The sequence below is a fragment of the Oncorhynchus mykiss genome, chromosome 2 (genome assembly GCF_057628025.1).
Source record: "Oncorhynchus mykiss isolate SJ-2025 chromosome 2, ASM5762802v1, whole genome shotgun sequence".
Lineage (NCBI taxonomy): Eukaryota > Metazoa > Chordata > Actinopteri > Salmoniformes > Salmonidae > Oncorhynchus > Oncorhynchus mykiss.
This window is the reverse complement of record NC_143023.1, coordinates 54,583,364-54,598,906: the sequence shown is the minus strand read 5'-3', so window position 1 is coordinate 54,598,906 and position 15,543 is coordinate 54,583,364. Positions and strand designations below refer to the sequence as shown.

The following is a 15,543-nucleotide window of genomic DNA, read 5'->3' as shown; positions in this document are numbered from 1 at the left end:
TCAAATATTTATCTTTTTTATCTGTATATGACATCAAAAGTGTAATTATTGAAAGATCACCATCTTTCAATTATAGTTGCTAGTTTTTGATTTCATACTTACAGCATTTTCCATACTTTTTATGATTCATAAAATCAATTTCTTTCAAAAAGCACTTTTGAAATGGTTCTACGTCTGTAGGTTTCAAATGTAACCCTGCCTTACATAAAGCTCACAGAATTAATTTCAGAAGAGCACTGCAGTCAGATGAACAAATAATCGGTTGTGACAAAATTAAAATTGTTTTCTACAATGAAACCTGTCTTTTTAAAAAAAATTAAAAGTCCACTGCTTAACTTCTTGATCGGTGTACCGTCCACGGGACAGTTGAACTAACGCAGGCTAATGTGATTAGCATGAGGTTGTAAGTAACAAGAAAATGTTAGGACATAGACATCTGATATTGGCAGAAAGATTAACAAGAATTTAAGCTAACTGCACTGTCCAATTTACAGTAGCTATTACAGTGAAAGAATACCATGCTATTGTTTGAGGAGAGTGCACAATTTTTAACATAAAGTTATTAATAAACAAATTAGGCATATTTGGGCAGTCATGATACAACATTTTGAACAGAGATACAATGGTTTATTGGATCAGTCTAAACTTTGCACATATACTGCTGCCATCTAGTGGCCAAAATCTAAATTGCAGCTGGTCTGGAAAAATGCTTTATGGCCTTTCTCTTGCATTTCAAAGATGATGGTACAAAAAATGTAAAAAAGAACGGTTGTTTTTTTTCTTTGTATTATCTTTTACCAGATCTATTGTGTTATATTCTCCTACATTCCTTTCACATTTACACAAACTTCAAAGTGTGTCCTTTCAAATGGTACCAAGAATATGCATATCCTTGCTTCAGGGCCTGAGCTATAGGCAGTTAGATTTGGGTGTAATATCAGGCAAAAACATTTTTAAGGGAAAAGGTACTTATTAAGAGTTAACGTGTGTGTGTATAGATATTATAATATTTAAAGACATTGTAAGCATAACGCTCAGCCCTGCTATAATAGTTACTAAACTACAGGGTATGTTGTCTATTGACGTTGTTGTCTCTGGCTCTTTTGATATCAGATTCGGAATGAATAACAACAAGGTTTGTGGTAGTTTGAAAGGTCCACCTTAGGTCAGCAGTGTTTCCAATTCACATGACCTGACAGGAAAGAAAACAGCCCTACAGTCATAGCACAGACGAAAAGGTCCTACGAATAGGACCCAGAGTTTTACCTGACCAGGACATGAGATCAGGAAAAACTCCAGGCCCCAGAAAATACATATTCATTTTGCCACACCACTTTTGAACCACACCACGTAAACTACCTCTGGTTTACAAATTTTCTCCATGAGAGATTGTTTGATCCAAACCTACAAAGCTTTTTCACATTTACATAAAAACAATTTTACAGCAAGTTTGGACCCAAAATGATTTGTCCATTTATTATCAAGAAATCAAGTTGCTCTTTATATCAATAAGAACAATGTCATTACTTTGTGAAAATGTCAGTAGGCTTTTTAGTGATTACTTGGTAATAGTGATAAGCTATAACAATGCCAGTTAGTATTAGCTATATATTTAAAGTGCAGACATTTCAACCAGGCACACCATTGCTTCCTTCAACATACAAATCTATATAAGGGATACATAATAGAAATATAAGGAAAACGTAATAACTATAGAAACACATACCTCAGAAAGCTAATAAAGAAAATAAAAAAACTTCTCATCTCAACATGTTGTTAGTGGGCAGCCAGCATGCAGATGCTTTGAATCAGTGCACCTTTGTGGTACAGTATGATCGGATGGCTGCTCAGCAGTTTGTAGAAGGAAGGGTCATTGTTTTGGCAAACTCCTCGTAGTGGACACATCCGTCTGGTCCCACGCCAGTCTCTTTCAGCAGCTCGTCAACTGCAGGGAAGTGAGAAGATGACGCCCACATAACTTAATTATAACTCATCAAATCTAGTAATTTCATCACTGGTCTTTGAATGTTTTAAGACGTTTTATGACTACTGGTCATAAAATCATACAATCATCGGTCATACAATCTCTGCCACACATGAAGTACCAGTCAAAAGTTTGGACACACCAACTCATTCAAGGGTTGGTCTTCATTTGTACTATTTTCTACATTGTAGAATAATAGTAAAGACATCAAAACTATAAAATAACACATAAGGAATCATGTAGTAATCAAAAAAGTGTTAAACAAATCTAAACATATTTTAGATTCTTCAAAGTAGCCACCCTTTGTCTTGATGACAGGTTTGCACACTCTTGGCATTCACTCAACCAGCTTCACCTGGAATGCTTTTCCAACAGTCTTGAAGGAGTTCCCACATATGCTGAGCACTTGTTGGCTGCTTTTCCTTCACTCTGCAGTCCAACTCATCCCAAACCATCTCAATTAGGTTGAAGTTGGGTGATTGGGGAGGCCAGGTCATCTGATGCATCACTCCATCACTCTCCTTCTTGGTTAAATAGCCCTTACCCAGCCTGGAGGTGTGTTGGGTCATTGTCCTGTTGAAAAACAAATTATAGTCCCACTAAGAGGAAACCAGATGGGATGGCGTATCTCAGCAGAATGCTGTGGTAGTCATGCTGGTTAAGTGTGCCTTGAATTCTAAATAAATCACAGACAGTGTAACCAGAAAAGCACCCTCACACCATCACACCTCCTCCTCCATGTTTTACGGTGGGAACCACACATGCAGAGATCCTCCGTTCACATACTCTGCGGTTGGAACCAAAAATCTCAAATTTGGACTCATCAGACCAAAGGACAGATTTCCACCAGTCTCTTCTTCTTATTAGAGTCATATAGTAGTGGTTTCTTTGCAGCAATTCGACCATGAAGGCCTGAGAGGTGTCTGTTACTTGAACAACGTGAAGCATTTATTTGGGCTGCAATTTCTGAGGCTGGTAACTAATGAACTTATCCGCTGCAGCAGAGGTAACTCTGGGTCTTCCTTTCCTGTGGCGATCCTCATGAGAACCAGTTTCATCATAGTGCTTGATGGTTTTTGCGACTGCACTTGAAGAAAGTTTAAAAGTTCTTACTTTTCCAGATCGACTGACCTTCATGTCTTAAAGTAGTGATGGACTGTAATTTATCTTTGAGCTGTTCTTGCCATAATATGGACTTGGTCTTTTACCAAATAGGGCTATCTTCTGTATATCACCCCTTCCACGTCACAAGACAACTGATTGGCTCAAATGCATTAAGAAGGAAATATATTCCACAAATGAACTTTTAAACAAGGCACACTGTCACGAATATCACCGAAGGTGGCTCCCCTTCCCGTTCAGGTGGAGCTCGGCAGTTGTCGTTGCCGGTATACTAGCTGCCACCGATCCCTTTTTTTCCCCTTTTCGTTTGGTTTTGTCTAATTGGTTTCACCTGTTCCTTGTTGGGGTTATTTAAGTTTGGTTAGCCCGCCTGTGTTTGTGCGGGCTTGTTGCTGTGATGTCAAGAGGTGTTCATTATTATTGTTGGGTTTTTTTGCTGTCCGGTGAGGTACCAGTTTGTACTTGGGTAGAGTGTATTACGCCTGTGTTCGGCGTCACCCGTTGTACGCTATTCTGTTGGACATTAAAGCATTTTTCCCTAATCCTCTGCTCTCTCCGCCTGACTCCACTCCCATCACTTTTCGAGCGTTACACACACCTGTTAATTGAAATGCATTCAAGGTGACTAGCTCATGAAGCTGGTTGAGAGAATGCCAAGAGTGTGCAAAGCTGTCAAGGCAAAGGGTGGCTACTTTGAAGTACCTCAAATATAAAATATATTTTGATTTGTAACTACATGATTCCATGTGTCATTTCATAGTTTGATGTCTCCACTATTATTCTACAATGTAAAAAATAGTACAAATAAAGAAAAACCCTGGAATGAGTAGGTGTGCCCACACTTTTGACTGGTACAGTATGTCAAGTGTTTTTCAAGTGTTCAAACAGAATATACAGTATTGGTGTAATAAAGTAACAAAGTAATTCAATTACATTTACTACCATAGAAATGTTGTTAAGTTAGTACAATAATGCACACCCTTGATTCTGGATGTGCGTGGTTTGAACAAACAAACACAATGCACATACATACACTCTACAACTCTCTCGTATACATGTGGCATGTGTGTTTTATGACCCTTACCTTCTTTATCAGTGAGCTTCTCTCCCAGCCCGGTGAGCTTGGCCCGGAGCTCCGAGGACAGGATGTAGCCCTTCTTCTGCTTGTCTGTCATCCTCATGGCCTCCAGAATCTCTGCTCTGGGGTCCTCCTGCTGGATCTGCTGGTGCATCATAGTTAGGAAGGTGGAGAAGTCCAGCTCTCCACACTTATCTAGTTTTATGGAGGGAGAGTGATTGATTGAATGATCGATCAAATGATTGGTTGATTTAGAAAATTGATTTATTGAAAGGGATAGTTTAACATTGAAAGACATACATGCAGGCGGGCAGACAGACAGGTGGGAGGACGGGCAGACAGACATGCGTACCAATCTTGGAGATTTGCAGGTGTCTGTCCACCTCAATGAAAGTGGGGCTGACCCCCAGGCAGCGCATGACTATAATCAGGTCCTTGGCCTCAATTTTACCCTTGTGCTTCTTGTCATAGAGTGAAAAGCATTCCTTGAATTCTGTGAGAAAGAAGAGGTTGTCACATTTCCTCAGCTCTTCTAGGTATGTCTATGTAAGCTTCTAATGGCTATTCCCTTGAGGTCAAATCATAGAAATAGAATGAATAGAACAGACATCCCCATACAGGTCAATTATGACATAATAGATGGACTGTCAGACATGTTTTGTGTACCCATGAGTTTACCTGTCAAATTTCTATGGTCAGAGGTTTCAAGGGCATTCTAATCCCTCTAATTCAATAGGTTTTGTTTAATTTATTAAGATCACGATTAGCTACTGCTCATTGCTGACGACAACAGTGGTAGGCCTGATCACCAATAACGATGAGACAGCCTATACAGTGGGGTGCCAGGACAACAACCTCTCTCTCAATGTGAGCAAGACAAAGGAGCTGATCGTGGACTATAGGAAAACACACACCAATTAACATCAACGGGACTGAAGTGGAGCAGTTTGAGAGTTTCAAGTTCCTTGGTGTCCACATCACCAACAAACTATCATGGTCCAAACACAACAAGACAGTTGTGAAGAGGGCAAGACGACACATTTTCCACCTCAGGAGACTGAAAAGATTTCATATGGGTCCCTAGATCCTCAAAAAGTTCTACAGCTGCACCATCGAGAGCATCCTGACCGGTTGCATCACTGCCTGGTATGGCAATTGCTCGGCATCTGACCGTCAGGCGCTACAGAGGGTTGTGCGTACGGCCCAGTACATCACTGGGGCCACGCTTCCTGACAACCAGGACCTATATACTAGGCGGTGTCAGAAGAAGGCCCCAAAAAATTGTCAAAGACTCCATTCAACCAAGTCATAGACTGTTCTCTGTTACCGCACGGCAAGCGGTACCGGAGTGCCAGGTCTAAGACCAAAAGGCTTCTCAACAGCTTCTACCCCCAAGCCATAAGACTGCTGAACAACTAACCAAATGGCCACCCAGACTATTTACATTGATCCCCCCCCTTGGTTTTACACTGCTGCTACATGCTGTTTATTATCTATGCATAGTGACTTTACAAATTACTTTGACTAACCTGTACCCCCGCACATTGACTCGGTACCGGTACCCCTTGTATATAGCCTCGTTATTGTTATGTACATTTCTTGTGTAACTTTTTGATTCATTTGATTTTTTTTCACTTTAGTTTATTTAGTAAATATTTTATTAACTCTATTTCTTGAACTGTTGGTTAAGGGCTTGTAAGTAAGCATTTCATGGTAAGGTCTACACCTGTTTTATTCTGCGTATGTGACAAATACAATTTTATTCGATTTTAATATTCCTTCTCATGGTCTGAGAGTCATTTAGCTGCCTTTTGGCAAACTCCAAGTGGGCTGCAATGTGCCCTTTACTGAGGACTGGCTTCCGTCTGGTCACTCTACCATAAAGGCCTGATTTGTGGAGTGCTGCAGAGATGGTTGTCCTTCTAAAAGGTTATCCTATCTCCACAGAGGAACCCTTCAGGTTCTTGATCACCTCCCTGACCAAGGCCCTTCTCCCCCGATTGCTCAGTTAGGCCAGGTGGACAGCTCTAGGAAGAGTTGGTGGTTCCAAACTTCTTCCATTTAATGATGGAGGCCACTGTGTTCTTGGGGACCTTCAATGCTGCAGAATTTTTTTGGTAGCCTTCCATAGATCTGTGCCTCAACACAATCCTGTCTCGGAGCTCTACAAACAATTCCTTCAACCTCATGGCTTGGTTTTTGCTCTGAAATGCAGTCAACTTTGGGGCCTTATATAGGCAGGTGTGTCACTTTCCAAATCATGTTCAATCAATTGAAAATACCACAGGTGGACTCCAATCAAGTTGTAGATACATTTCAAGGAAGATCAATGGAAACAGAATGCACCTGAGCTAATTTTCAAGTCTCATAGCAAAGGGTCTGAAAACTCATTTTAAGTAAGGTATTTCTGGTTTTATTTTTAATAATTAGCAAAAATGTCAAAACTTTTTTCACTTTGTCATTATGGGGTATTGTGTATAGATTAATGAGGAAAACAAATAATTTCATTCATTTTAGAATAAGGATGTAATGTAACAAAATGTGGAAAAATTCAAGGTGTCTGAATACTTTACAAATGCACTGTAAATACAGAACAGTTATAGACAAGAACAAAATAAGATAGTATATTACATTTTAAATAAAAAATAGAAGTTAGACATTAAGAACACCTTTCTAATATTGAGGAATTAATGGTAAATAATATATTGTCTTTTTGGTTGTGTTTCAGATGATTTTGTGCCCAATAGAAATTAATGGTAAATAATGTATTGTGTTATTCTGGAGTCACTTTTATTGTAAATAAGAATAGAATAGGTTTCTAAATACTTTTACACTAATGTGGATGCTACCATGATTACGGATAATCCTTAATGAATCGTGAATAATGATGAGTGAGAAAGTTACAGATGTACAAATATCTACCATGTCTTGGGGGTTTGATATTTGTCTAACTTTCTCATTCATCATTATTCACGATCCATTCAGTATTATTCGTAATCATGGTAGCATAACATCCACATTAATGTAGAAGTTTTTAATTTATTTCATTAAAAAAATGTATATTTCACCTTTATTTAACCAGGTAGGCCAGTTGAGAACAAGTTCTCATTTACAACTGCGACCTGGCCAAGATAAAGCAAAGCAGTGCGACACAGACAACAACACAGAGTTACACATGGAATAAACAAACGTACAGTCAATAATGCAATAGAAAAGTCTATATACAGTGTGTGCAAATGAGGTAAGATTAGGGAGGTAAGGCAATAAATAGGCCGTAGTGGCGAAGTAATTACAATTTAGCAATTAAACACTGGAGTGATAGATGTGCAGAAGATGAATGTGCAAGTAGAGATACTGGGGTGCAAAGAAGCAAAAAAAATAATAATATGGGGATGAGGTAGTTGGACAGCCTATTTGCAGATGGGCTATGTATAGGTGCAGTAATCTGTGAGCTGCTCTGACAGCTAGTGCTTAAAGTTAGTTGGGGAGATATGAGACTCCAGCTTCAGTGATTTTTGCAATACGTTCCAGTCATTGGCAGCAGAGAACTGGAAGGAAAGGAGGCCAAAGGAGAAATTGGCTTTGGGGGTGACCAGTGAAATATATCTGCTGGAGCGCGCGCTATGGGTGGGTGCTGCTATGGTGACCAGTGAGCTGAGATAAGGCGGGGCTTTACCTAGCAAAGACTTATAGATGACCTGGAGCCGGTGCGTTTGGTGACGAATATGAAGCGAAGAGCATACAGGTCGCAGTGGTGGGTAGTATATGGGCTTTGGTGACAAAACGGGTGGCACTGTGATAGACTGCATCCAATTTGCTGAGTAGAGTGTTGGAGGCTATTTTGTAAATGACATCGCCAAAGTCAAGGATCGGTAGGATGGTCAGTTTTATTAGGGTATGTTTGGCAGCATGAGTGAAGGATGCTTTGTTTGCGAAATAGGTAGCCGATTCTAGATTAATTTTGGATTGGAGATGTTTAATGAGAGTCTGGAAGGAGAGTTTACATTCTAACCAGACACCTGGGTATTTGTAGTTGTCCACATATTCTAAGTCAGAACCGTCCAGAGTAGTGATGGGCTGGCAGGTGCGGGCAGCGATCGGTTGAAGAGCAAGAATTTAGTTTTACTTGCATTTAAGAGCAGTTGGAGGCCACGGAAGGAGAGTTGTATGGCATTGAAACTCGTCTGACGGTTAGTTAACACAGTGTCCAAAGAAGGGCCAGAAGTATACAGAATGGTGTCGTCTGCGTAGAGGTGGATCAGAGAATCACCAGCAGCAAGAGCGACATCATTGATGTATACAGAGAAAAGAGTCGGGCCGAGAATTGAACCATGTGGCACCCCCATAGAGACTGCCAGAGGTCCGGACAACAGGCCCTCCGATTTGACACACTGAACTCTGTCTGAGAAGTAGTTGGTGAACCAGGCGAGGCAGTCATTTGAGAAACCAAGGCTATTGTGTCAGACGATAAGAATGTAGTGATTGACAGTGTTGAAAGCCTTGGCCAGGTCGATGAATACGGCTGCACATTATTGTCTTTTATCGATGGCGGTTATGATATTGTTTAGGACCTTGAGCGTGGCTGAGGTGCACCCATGACCAGCTTGGAAACCAGATTGCATTGTCACAAGGAATGACACTGGAGAGACAAAGCAGGTACGGGGAGTAAAACATTTAATTATAACGGACAGAGACTAGACAGGAACAGCGTCAGAAACAAATTCAAAAGACAAAAACAATACAATGCAGCAGCAGGGAACAGAGCAAGGGAACAGACAAGTATAGGGGAGGAAAAGAACATGTGATAAGTGAGTCCAGGTGAGTCCAATAATGCTGATGCGAGTGACGAGGGACGGCAGGTGTGCATGATGGATGGCAGGAGTGCGTGATGCAGGGTAATCTGGCGCCCTCAAGTGCCAGGAGAAGGGAAGAGTGGGAGCAGACGTGACATGCATAGCGGAGAAGGTACGGTGACATTCAAAATGGTCGATGATCTGTTTGTTAACTTGGCTTTTGAAGACTTTAGAAAGGCACGGTAGGATAGTTATAGGTCTGTAAGAGTTTGGGTCTAGAGTGTCTCCCCCTTTGAATAGGGGGATGACCATGGCAGCTTTTCAATCTTTAGGGATCTCAGACGATAAGAAAGAGATGTTGCATAGGGGTTGCAACAATTGTGGCGGATAATTTTAGAAAGAGAGGGTCCTGATTGTCTAGCCCAGCTGATTTGTTGGGGTCCAGATTTTGCAGAACATCAGCTGTCTGGATTTGGGTGAAGGAGAAATGGGGAGGCTTGAGCAAGTTAATGTGGGGGGTGCAGGGCTGTTGACCGGGGTAGGGGTAGCCAGGTGGAAAGCATGGCCAGACGTAGAAAAATGCTTATTGAAATTCTCAATTTTCATGGATTTATCGGGGGTGACAGTGTTTCCTAGCCTTAGTGCAGTGGGCAGCTGGGAGGAGGTGCTCTTATTCTCCATTGGCTTTACAGTGTCCCAGAACGTTTTGGAGTTTGTGCTACAGGATGCAAATTTCTGTTTGAAAAAGCTATCCTTTGATTTCCTAACTGCCTGTGTATATTGGTTACTAACTTCCATGGAAAGTTGCATATCGCAGGATGTTTTTGTGCTGGTCAAGGGCAGTCAGGTCTGGAGTGAACCAAGGGCTATATCTGTTCCTGGTCCTACATTTTTTGAATGGGGCATGCTTATTTAAGATGGTGAGGAAGGCACTTTTAAAGAATAACCAGGCATCCTCTACTGATGGAATGAGGTCAATATCCTTCCGGGATACCCGGGCCAGGTCGATAAGAAAGGCTTGCTCGCTGAAGTGTTTTAGGGAGCGTTTGACAGTGATGAGAGGTGGTCGTTTGACTGCAGACCCATTACGGACACAGGCAATGAGGCAGTGATCACTGAGATCGTGGTTGAAAACAGCAGAGGTGTATTTGGAGGGCAGGTTGGTCAGGATGACATCTATGAGGGTGCCGGTGTTTAAGGATTTGGGGTTGTACCTGGCAGGTTCATTGATCATTTTGTGTGAGATTGAGGGCATCTAGCTTAGATTGTAGGACGGCCGGGGTGTTAAGCATGTCCCAGTTTAGGTCACCTAACAGTGCGAATTCTGAAGATAGGTGGGAGGCAATCAATTCATATATGGTATCCAGGGTACAGCTGGGGGCTGAAGGTGGTCGATAGCTTGCGGCAACGGTGAGAGACTTGTTCTGGAAAGTAGAAGCTCGAATTGTTTGGGCACAGACCTGGATAGTATGACAGAACTATGCAGTAGATTGCAACTCTGCCCCCTTTGGCAGTTCTATCTTGTCAGAAAATGTTATTGTTAGGGATGGAAATTTCTGGATTTTTGGTGGCCTTCTTAAAGCCAGGATTCAGACATGGCTAGGACATCCGGGTTGGCAGAGTGTGCTAAAGCAGTGAATAAAACAGTGGGAAGCGGCTTCTAATGTTAACTTGCATGAAACGGAAACCAAGGCTTTTACGGTTACAGAAGTCAACAAATGAGAGAGCCTAGAGAATGGGAGTGGAGCTAGGTGTTGCAGGGCCTGGATAAACCTCTACATCACCAGAGGAACAGAGGAGCAGTAGGATAAGGGTACGGCTAAAGGCTATAAGAACTATTGTTTAGTTCTTTAGAAACATATTCTATTCTTATTTACAATAAAAGTGACTCCAAAATGACACAATACATTATTTACCATTAATTTCTATTGGGCACAAAATCATCTGAAACGCGACCAAAACAAACAGCAAATGCATCAAACAAATGTGTAAAGTCACAGGCTTGGTGTAGTTATTGCGGTGCTTGTCACGCCCTGACCATAGAGAACTTGTATTCTCTATGTTGGTTAGATTGGGTGTGATTTAAGGGTGGGTCATCTAGGTGAATTATATTTCTATGTTGGCCTAGTATGGCTCCCAATCAGAGGCAGCTGTTTATTGTCTCTGATTCGGGATCATATTTAGATAGCAATTTTCCTATTGTCCTTTGTGAGATCTTGTCTATGTATCATAGTCTATGATCATTAGATTAGCGTCACGTTTCGTTTGTTCGTTTTGTTCTTTTGTTCTTTAAAGTGTTCTATTCCAAAAATAAAGGATGGAAACATACCAGGCTGCATCTTGGTCCACTCCTTCTAACGATCGTGACAGTGCTTTGAATAAGGGATCAAATACTTAACTTTTTACTACTTTAACTCACATATAAGTGAGTTTGTCCCAATACTTTTGGTCACCTAAAATGAAGGGACTATGTACAAAAAGTGCTGTAATTTGGAAACGGTTCAACCTATACGGATGAAAATACCCTCAAATTGCACTTGACAGTCCAAACCCATAGTCATTGTACATTTCAAATGCGAGCCAAAACAACAACAAATATGTCACTGTCCCAATACTTTTGGAGGTCACTGTACAGATTCATATTCTTATGTACAGATAAATTAAATATTTAGAAAGATAGAATATGTTTATCTGGGTTTAAAAAAAAAGTTAAATCTGTTTTTGGTTTGGGTACCGTGATGAAACCCATAGTGGCGTGTCTGGTGGGGTATGTATGTCTGTTTGAAGTGTATGCAAATAGATTACACAAGTGGTTAGGCATTTCCAACACACAAATGCTTCTTAAAAAGACTGGAAGGGAAGTTGTCTTTCATGGTTGAGGGTTAAAGAGAAATTGACTATCATGCATGTTGTTGATGTTTGTTGTGCGTGCAGTTAAGGGCAAGGCATGCTGTTAAACTCACTGTGTTAAGAATAAGGCCCATTCATCTCAGACTGAACTAGCCAACAGATCCCCAAGCTTCCTGTGTAGATTAAGACACCACGAAGCCAGCGTGAGACAAGGCTCGAAAAACGGACCTCAACCCAGGTATGAGAAATGTGTTGTACTCCGAATTGTCCCATTATCCAAACTGTTACACTGAGAAAATGATCATGCTAGCTAGCAGATAACAGTTGTTCAATCGTCTCTGTGTAACAGTTGTGATAATGGGACAATTCAGAGTACAACGCAGTTCTCATCCCTGGAATGAGGTACGTATTCCGAGCCATAGTTTGTCTTAATCTACACAGGAAGCCTGTCCAACCTTAGCGCAGTTGTAAGCAAGCAAATTGGATCTGCTGGCTTAAACTGAACTAGAGCATTATACTCTTCAATGGGAGATACAGGTCAGTCTTAATCGAGGCAGTATCTGCAGTCACCGCTCATTAATCTTTGATGAGGGATTACAGCCGTCAGGATCTGCTTCAATCACACAGAGGAGAGCACAGGCTGCCTACTGAAAGGCAAAGAGAAGGGCCATAGAAATATATATGGGTTTCATGGTGCACTGTATACTAGCCCTTGATCATGACTCTCAGTTCCATTACATTATACATTATACATGGATGAAGGCGTCTTCTGTACAGGGGAGTTTTGTTAAGAGCCCCAAGCCTGGGTCTGAACATTAACACGAATCGCTTGCGGTATGGTTTTGGAAGCATAAGGATCTGATCTTTCATATCAGCAAAACATTATTTATTTTTTTTATAAAGTGAAATTGATACACACCTTTATAAATAAGGTTAGGGTTAATGTTCCCACACGGCCATAAATTCATGTTACAGGGCATGTTTATGGAAGACAGAGGGACCACCTGTGCTAACTAGCTATCTAGCATGCTTGGAACACCTGTGTGTAACGGAAGTAGGCCGCCAGAAACGTGTCACTGAAAAATACTGTTGGCTGCAACTGTGATGAAGCTGGTTAAAACACTAAGTGTATATTTTGCATTTGTGAAATTATTTTAATGTGAGATGTTTCTAGAACCGTATTGCAAACAAGTATCAATTCACATTTAGTTGGAGTATTTGGCTGTTTTGTGTGCCAGAGTCAGTCTACCTCTGAAAATAACATGTCCTTGGACCTAAAGATAACATTAGGAACCTTAAGAGTTCATCTTGGGCTAGGTGCATATATGATTCATGATAGCACCAATCTGACATAGTGTTGTATATTAGTAGGCTATATATTGGTATACATAAACTAGTCTTCCACAGTCTGTAATATCCTATTCAAAATATTGTTGAGCAGTTTTATGATCTACATTTGCCAACAACAGAAGAAACTATCAAAAGACTGGTGATATAAGTGATGCATTGTGTGTGTCTTCTCAACAGGAACGTTGACACAAATGGGGTGCATTGTGTTGTGGCAGGCACACGGAAAATTTCGTGGAATAAAAGTCTGTTCATATCAACATCCAGCAATAAGAAGTAGTCCTGGAATGTAGGCTCTGTGAACTTGTAGTAGTTTTCATTTTATTCGCCAATTTCTTGAGTATAGATCAGAGACTATCCAAACTGCAATCATCAAGATAGTGGACATTCTCAGACAGTAACGCAAAACAAAACGATTAATAAACAGGTTGTGCATACGAGGAATTAAATTAAACGAATACCCACGATTATTTTGACATGTGATAAACAATCCTGCCTTGTGCCGTACTCGCCTAAAATGATCACCTTTATCAAATTCAACATAGCGTGCGCAATATGTGCACACAGTCTAACGCGTCTTACCATTTATTTGGTCTTGAGTCAGGAACTTTGCCTGTAACAAAACAAGATAAGCACGTCACTTTTATATTCAACTAAGTATTTATAGTGGATGCTACATCTAACTATGTGCCAACTATTGTACATAACAACGATTTCACTGGAATAACTTGCTTACCATCGTGGTTACGCTCAGTCAGTGCTCCTAGACACACTCGACGTGTCAGGTCCGCTTGTTAAACCTGCGTGAGTAACCTTTATTTTGAAGTTTGCATTATTGATACAGTGTTGCCATGAGCACATGGTGAACTAGACCCCACACCAAATTATAGGTTACTATGTTATTTATCTCCGATCACCATGAAACGGTCTGTCACAATAAAGGCACAATCCTTAATTTATGTATTCGCCGAAAGACCCACCACTTGGTTTGCTGTAGGGCTGGATAAATGTAGCCCAGCCTACTAACGTTACTCTCAAATTCGTAACTGGAAGAAGCTATGGATGCAGAATAGCATCACGTTTTTATATAGTTTTAAACTTTTACCGTTTATATTGTTTGGTTACAAAGACAACGGATTCATAAGTAGTTTATGGACTATAGATTGTTTATAAATCAGTAATAATAGTAGCCCAAACAGCAGCAAGATGGCAGTATTAGGCTATTCGTTTTACATCGTTTTTCATTTTACGTCCGACTTCTATGTGCACAGCCGGAAATCCACTGGTGTCCGCCGTGGACCGGCTCGTAAATAAAACATCCTGCATTCAGGCTGAAAATGCGTCAGTTTCATCCATAACTCGACAAGGCCATTTTATTGCCTGCCAAAATTCTCTCCCTCCCTCTATTTTGGGATTGTAATGCCTGGCACACTTCAGAATCGTTTTGGTAGCTCATGTTGACCACAGAAAGTAGTGTGTGTGCCACAGAAAGTATTTGACTCTAAGTACAAAATTAAGGAAATTAGAAGGGGGGGGGGGGGGGGGGGGGGGGGGTTGGCAAGGCCATTTTCTTGCATATATCCATAATTACAGTAAACTGTTATAATAATTTTTTGAAAAGTAAAATATAAATAAATGTATAATATTATAATAAACAAAACTATGACTGAATGTGCCTCCACGAAGAATCTCCTCCCCAATAGGTCCCTTCGCCCTAAATAGGAACCCCCCAGCACCTCCACTATCCCCATCAACCTCCCCCCACCCCTCATCCACAAAACACAATAATGATAATAATAATTGAAAATAAAATGTAAAAAAATATACCAAGATATATATATATATATATATAAATATATAAATGTGTTCCCCCTTTGGCTTTTTCCCTATTTTGTTGCATTGCAACCTGTTATTTAAATTGATTTTTATTTGGATTTCATGTAATGAACATATACAAAATAGTCCAAACTGGTGAAGTGAAATGAAAAAAAGAAAAAAAAGAAAGTCGTGCGTGCATATGTATTCACCCCTTTTGCTATGAAGCCCCTAAATAATATCTGGTGCAGACAATTACCTTCAGAAGTCACATAATTAGTTAAATAAAGTCCACCCGTTTGCAATCTAAGTGTCACATGATCTGTCACATGATCTCAGTGTATATATACACCTGTTCTGAAAGGCCCCAGAGTCTGCAACACCACCAAGCAAGCGGCACCACCAAGCAAGCGGCACTATGATGACCAAGGAGCTCTCCAAACAGGTCAGAGACAAAGTTGTAGAGAGGTACAGATCAGGGTTGGGTTATACAAAAATATCAGAAACTTTGAACATCCCACGGAGCACCATTATTTCAAAATGGAAAGAATATG

General features: G+C 40.6%; 1 protein-coding gene across 2 annotated transcripts; it reads right to left on the bottom strand.

The window, feature by feature from the left end:
* Window positions 1–1,449: 1,449 nt before the first annotated feature.
* calml4b (calmodulin like 4b) lies at window positions 1,450–14,407 on the bottom strand. 2 transcript variants are annotated; one of them, XM_021565556.3, is made up of 5 exons: window positions 13,911–14,407; window positions 13,757–13,787; window positions 4,537–4,677; window positions 4,191–4,379; window positions 1,450–1,945 (listed from the first exon to the last, which is right to left on the bottom strand). In XM_021565556.3, the coding sequence occupies exons 1-5, from the start codon at window positions 13,911–13,913 to the stop codon at window positions 1,848–1,850; spliced, it is 462 nt and encodes a 153-aa protein (XP_021421231.1). In that variant the 5' UTR covers window positions 13,914–14,407; the 3' UTR covers window positions 1,450–1,847. The 2 variants fall into 2 exon arrangements, with proteins under 2 accessions (XP_021421231.1, XP_021421237.1); XM_021565562.3 differs by lacking the exon at window positions 4,537–4,677 and having other exon boundaries at window positions 13,911–14,187.
* Window positions 14,408–15,543: the final 1,136 nt, after the last annotated feature.